Source organism: Silene latifolia, chromosome X, assembly GCF_048544455.1.
Source record: "Silene latifolia isolate original U9 population chromosome X, ASM4854445v1, whole genome shotgun sequence".
Lineage (NCBI taxonomy): Eukaryota > Viridiplantae > Streptophyta > Magnoliopsida > Caryophyllales > Caryophyllaceae > Silene > Silene latifolia.
In genome coordinates this window covers 337,192,336-337,198,552 of record NC_133537.1, presented here as the reverse complement: position 1 = coordinate 337,198,552, position 6,217 = coordinate 337,192,336, and the positions used below count along the sequence as shown (strand labels likewise).

Below are 6,217 nucleotides of genomic sequence, written 5' to 3'. Positions count from 1 at the left end.
CGTAATAGCAACTTCTTATAACGTAAAAACTGTTAACAAACCTTGTTGCATTCCAATTCCAATTCCAATTCTTGACAATTCACAACAAATTTCCTTCCAAAAATCTCACAAATCACAACTCATCTCATCTCCTTCCTCATAAATCACAATATCTTTCATATCATTAATTATCCATAATCATCACAAATCACAATATTAATAAATAAATCTTAATCTCGAAGAATAATCAAGAATTTCCATAATATTAACCATTAACCAATTCTTGAAGATTAACCCTAGACAAAAAATTACATTGTCTTGATCTTCTCAGTTCTCAAAACGATGGCGAAAGGGTTCGGAGACATCGAGACCGGCGTAACCGGTGACCAATTATATCCAAACATGTTGGAAAATCCACAATTTAGATGGGCGTTTATTAGAAAAGTTTACGTAATTATTTCTATTCAAATGCTTCTTACGGCCGCGGTAGCCGCGACCGTCATCTTTGTTCGTCCGATATCGCATTATTTGGTTTCCACTCGTGCCGGCCTTGCTATCTACATTGTTATTCTTATTTCTCCAATTATAAGTAATTTCTTTTTTCCTATTATTTTCGATTTCTTGATTTTTTTTTTACATTAATTAATTTTACGGATAATTCACGCGGTACCCTGAAGTTGGCCACTTTGCACAAAATACCCAAATTTTTTATCCGAAAAACTTAAAGAGGCAATAACTCGTGTTTACGAACTCAGAAAGTAAATATTTTTTTTTTTTTTTCAAATCAATCATCTTTCCGAGTACTACGATTTGAAAAAAAAGTTTGACGAGTTTGGAATTCGTGACCAGGAGATATGCTCACTCAAAGTTTGTTCGGTCGAAAAACTTTAACACACAATAACTCCTAGTAGCGGAATCCAAATGCGACAATTTTTTTTTTAAATTGTAGTTCTCGGAAAACTGAGCGATTTGGAAAAGGTACGACATTGATTTTAATGTTAGGGAATAGGGAATAGGATCGCATATGGAATCATGGTATTTAACTCCCTAACAGATTTTGTTAATAAAACGAAAATTCTAACTCCGAGATGCCAATTTACGTACGTATGTGTGTTTCTTAGGTGTTACTACTAGACGTACCGTCGTCTAGGGTCTAGCTCTTAGTTTGTTGTTCCTTGCAAATGCAAACAATTAGCTTAGTTGATAAAGTTATGTAAACTGGTGTTTATGACCTGGGTTCAAATCCCGTCAGTATTAAATTAGTCCTAGCTCCCTTTGCACCCCAAAAAAAATTCGCGTTTTTGTATTTTTAGCAGTTAAACTGATTTGTTGAGATGACGAGTTTCTTCGTTTAATTAACTGATTTTCGTTTGTTTGTTTGTTTGTTTGTTTGTTTTGGACAGTAATGTGTCCGTTGTACGCGTTTATGAAGCGACACCCGATTAACTTCATACTACTTGGTTTATTCACGGTTGCACTTGCATTTGGTGTTGGTATGAGTTGTGCTTTTGTTAAAGGTAAGCAAGAAATCACATAGTCTTTCTTTTTCAACAATTGTTTTCAGTAATTGTTGTTCTTGCTACATTGTTTGGTATTTGAGTGACTTTACTGCTAAGTATAGACACACTGTAGTTCTGTAAATCATAAAGTTTCTTGCAATTTACTTTCAACTATTATGTCATTGTTAAACATAACTTGTGTTTGATTAAACACTTACTCCCCGTCCTAATCATTTATTTACCTTTGATTAAAAAAACCCACCATCTCAATGAATAAAAAAGGTAAATAAATGAATAAGACGGAACAGTACATTCTCACTACTCCATACTCCGTATTAATTACGGACTAAAACATTTCGTACTTGTAAGGTAATTCTCCCTCTCATTCCTCAAATTCTCTACATTTGCTTTTGATGCCGATTTTTAGGGCTTTACATGCGCAGGTGACTCTTAAAGAGTATTTTTATTGTTTAACCATTTATTTAGACCCAAAAAAAGAAAACGTAAAGAACCTGTTGAACATACAAAAAAAACAACGTAAAGATCCTGGTGACTAGGAGGGGGTAGTTGTTATGTTATTACTTGGAGTGAACCAAAATTTAAAGGTCTCTTAGTATGATTGTTCGCTCAAATATTTAAATAAGACCGTTATAGACTTGTAGTATATGACAAACTCAAACTATGCTATACAACTTATTATTTGACGATGACAATAATAACAAATGATGTACCATACAACAGTCTTACACAATCGATTAATATTCTTCCGTTTTTTTTTTTTACCTTGTTAATTCTAAATTGGTTCAAAATAAGTTTTGCCATATAATAAAATACTATTGGTGATTTTTTTGAGGTGGTAACTTGAAATTTGACTTCTTTTTTTGGGGCTGAATTAACAGGGAGAATAGTGTTGGAGGCATTAATATTGACATGCGTAGTTGTAGTAAGTCTAACCTGTTATACATTTTGGGCTGCAAAAAGAGGACAAGACTTCAGCTTCCTTGGCCCATTCCTCTTTGCTGGCTTTATGGTCTTGATGGTTTTTATGCTCATCCAGGTTTGTTTCACATACGAGCCCATTAATCTCATATATTCATATAAGACGGTCTCATAATGACGGTAACTTTTATTCATAAAAGTATAAGTTGAAATTGCGAAGGGTCTTTTATAACAATTTGTACAGAGTAATAAAATTGTAACCGTCTCTTAAAACATTGTCAGTTTATAGGTATAGGTAAAATAATCCGGTAATAACATTATGATGACACAACATCATAGTCTTGTACTCTCACGGAGTCACGGGTATATCCGAGTAACTTTCTGAGTTACTGATCGATGAGCCAAATACTTACCAAAAACAATTGATTGGATTTAAACAAGAAAAATAATCATTTAAACACCTTTTCAACAATTGTGCATACAACGTTACACAAACATAGTTTATTTTCAGTAATGTGATATGTATGTATGATTTTGAGAGTCGTGTTGCTAGTATGTAAACATTATATCTTTACTGTTGCCCGGAAAAAAACACACATCATTTAAACGCCTTAACAAGAATCATACATCTCTAAAGAAAATATTTATTTCCATCTTAATTTGTTTGAAGTCCAAATGTAAATATAATCACTTGAAAAACGGTGCATTCAGTGACCAGTGGGGGACCTTAGTTATATCGAGAGGGGTCCAACCCCGCTAACTTTTCACATTTCATTGTAAAATTTCTCCTGACCTTCCTTGACTTAATGTTTGAGTCTTAAATATTCACACATAAAATAGCAGTTTAAACACCAGCCACCCTTACTAATTACTCCAAAATCCGCTGACGATTTTATAATGAGTGCACTAATTCATATAATATGAGACGATTTCATGATATTTATTTTCCGTGTGCAGATCTTTATTCCACTTGGAAAAATCTCATTGATGATATACGGATGCATAGCAGCAATATTATTCTCAGGGTACATAATATACGACACAGATAATTTGATCAAGCGTTACAGTTACGACGAATACATACCTGCTGCAGTCTCTCTTTATTTGGACATCATCAACCTTTTTCTTGCTTTGCTTGCTATACTAGAAGGAGCTGATAATTAATTAGTCTATTTTTATGCATTTTTTTTACATTTTTTTTTTACATTAAATTTCGTGCATTTTCTCTTATTAATTTTAACGGTTTCAAATAAATTTGTGTTGTAAAAATGTTTTAAAGAGAGAGTTGTATATAGATTAATAAGTTTTATTCGACTTCTTACAACTTACAACTTACAAGTGTTGCATGATAAGAAGTAGGAAGTAGGATCGATATGGATCGCCTGATAAATTCGTCTAGTTAAAAAAAAATCTAACTAATTGTATAAAGGTTTTTCTATCATGTGACCACTAGGCACATGTTAAGAAAACCAAAAATGGAAATAATTAATGCTATTTTCATGGAAAATTGAAATAAATAACCACCTTTACCTTTTACCCATAAAAATAGCATTAATTATTTTCATTTTTGGTTTTCTTAACATGTGCCTAGTGGGCACATGATAGAAAAACCCATTATATAAAATTACTCTTAGATTTATTGACTTGGCACAAGTGTTGCATGTTAGGAAATAGTATCAATACATAGAATCTAGATTGCCTGATAAATTCATCACAAATTCTCATTTGTGACGGCGATATCCGTGGCTTCCTGAACTGCCACGTGTTTTACGTAAAGATAGTGTAAAACAGATCATTACATAACAACGCTTGTGGGTTAAAGATATTAAAAGAACTCGTTTTAGAAAACTTGTGTAAAACTGTCTTACATAAGTATTTGTGATTTTGATTTCTCACTATTATTGTGCTGTCTTTTTAGTGTTATCTACTAACATAATGACATAATGATAATAACATTTATAGAATATTATCTCTATCCAATCAATATCAAATTCAATAAGTTTAGTTTTTGTTCTATTATAAGGATTCTAGTCATAAATAGTGCCATTTTCATAGTTTTTAGATTAGATAGAAAGTGACATTTAAGTGGAAGATTACAGTTGAAATCATGATTATTCATTTAGTTGGCTCTTAACCATTTAAAGTACTAAGCTAATGTGACCCCAGCTTGGCATAAAATAATGACAAGGAAGAATATGATTAAGGTTATATAATTGTCAATTTCTAACAATAAATTCCCGACAACTTTTTGTTAGAAAATATTCACATTTTTATCGTAAAAAAATGATCCTCCCTTCATTTACACACGTTACTCCCAATTACTTTATATACTCTTTGGCGCAGTTTAACCATCGCTTTATCCACTTATATACTCCATTATATATACCGGTTGAAAATAATTTTTTATGAAAGATTTTTTTTTTTTTTTTATGAAATGTAACTATGTAAAAATTAAGGGTAATGCTAAATACAACCCAGTTGGTTGTATTTAAGCATTAAATACCTTCTAATTTGGGTATTAATTTAGGAATTAAGAACTAAATTACATATTAACCAATACAATTAATGCATATATTAAGAATTTATTTTCTCTTTTGCACAACCCACTGAGTTGTATTTAGCATTACCCTTAATTAAATTATGAAATAATATAGTTTGTAGTTTATACATGATCAAAGCTCTAAAACTCTGACCTTAAAAAGGTAAATGGGAAAAACATGTGTAAAATGAAGGACTGAGGGAGTATCATTTTATGGTTTTAATTTCCGACATATAACACCCGTCTGAAATGAGAATTTGCATTAAAGTACTAGGAGTATTAAGATAACAGCAATTCTTCCTTGTGACGGTCATAATTTGCGACGGACAAATGTGACCACTTTTTGATAAAATGTAACCACTCAAGTACTGTTCATAAAATGTTACTTTTAAAAAAATGGTCACATTTTCTCATAAACTGCTCACATTTGGCCCGTCGCAAAGGTGAATAGTATTTGTGACGGAATAGTACCCATCACAAATGAGAATTGGTGTTAAGATAATGTGTGCCCACCATAGCATAAAATAAAGATCAAGGAAGAATAATATTTATGGTTTTGTCTGTTTCTTTACTCTTTATTGACTGCCTAGTCCAAGATCTTCCTTTTGCATCCTCTATACCTTATCACAACACTTTGCATCCTGAATCACATGTTACCTTAAACTTTTGATCCTTCACATATTTTACAGTGATGATCACTTTAATTCTAACCTAGAAACTTGATGAGATCCGCAGTAAAGAAGATCAAAGATCAATTCTTTGCATTTTTTGAGCTTTATTCATGCTTTTGTTAGATTGGGTTGGATCGAAATGTTTCTATTGTGCAGTCTCAGTACTTTGATGCAGTTTTTATCGTAATTTTCATCTTGAGTCATCTGAAAAGAACGTTTTTGTGTTGCTAATCAAAGATGAGGCTGTGTACATCCGACTCCCAACATTTCAATTTGTGGGAGTATCGGATTGAAATCTTAGAAAATCAACTCCTTGGTCCCTAGAGACCCATTTTCACAAAGTTCGATGAATGTCGTCCATGATATTCAAAGTGAAACGATTTCACATGTCACAACTGATTCACCATGGTATTCAAACGATTTTACGTGTCACATTTGATTCACAAGTTATGGTGATTTTAAAGATTATTTCAAAAATTACAGATTCACAACTTATTTTAAGGCGTCTCAACCACTGATTATATTATCGAGGAAGAAAATTTGAACCATAGTGCTATGTATGTGGCCACACTGGCCGTCACACTTTAGAA

At 32.2% G+C, this 6,217-nt stretch overlaps 1 protein-coding gene across 1 annotated transcript; it reads left to right on the top strand.

Annotated features, from left to right (window-relative positions):
* The first annotated feature begins 1 nt into the window (after position 1).
* On the top strand, positions 2-3,730 carry LOC141619122 (protein LIFEGUARD 4-like). The gene is made up of 4 exons (XM_074436148.1): positions 2-568; positions 1,383-1,496; positions 2,378-2,535; positions 3,375-3,730. Exons 1-4 carry the CDS (start codon positions 322-324, stop codon positions 3,579-3,581), a joined length of 726 nt encoding a protein of 241 aa, XP_074292249.1. The 5' UTR covers positions 2-321; the 3' UTR covers positions 3,582-3,730.
* The last annotated feature ends 2,487 nt before the right edge of the window (positions 3,731-6,217 follow it).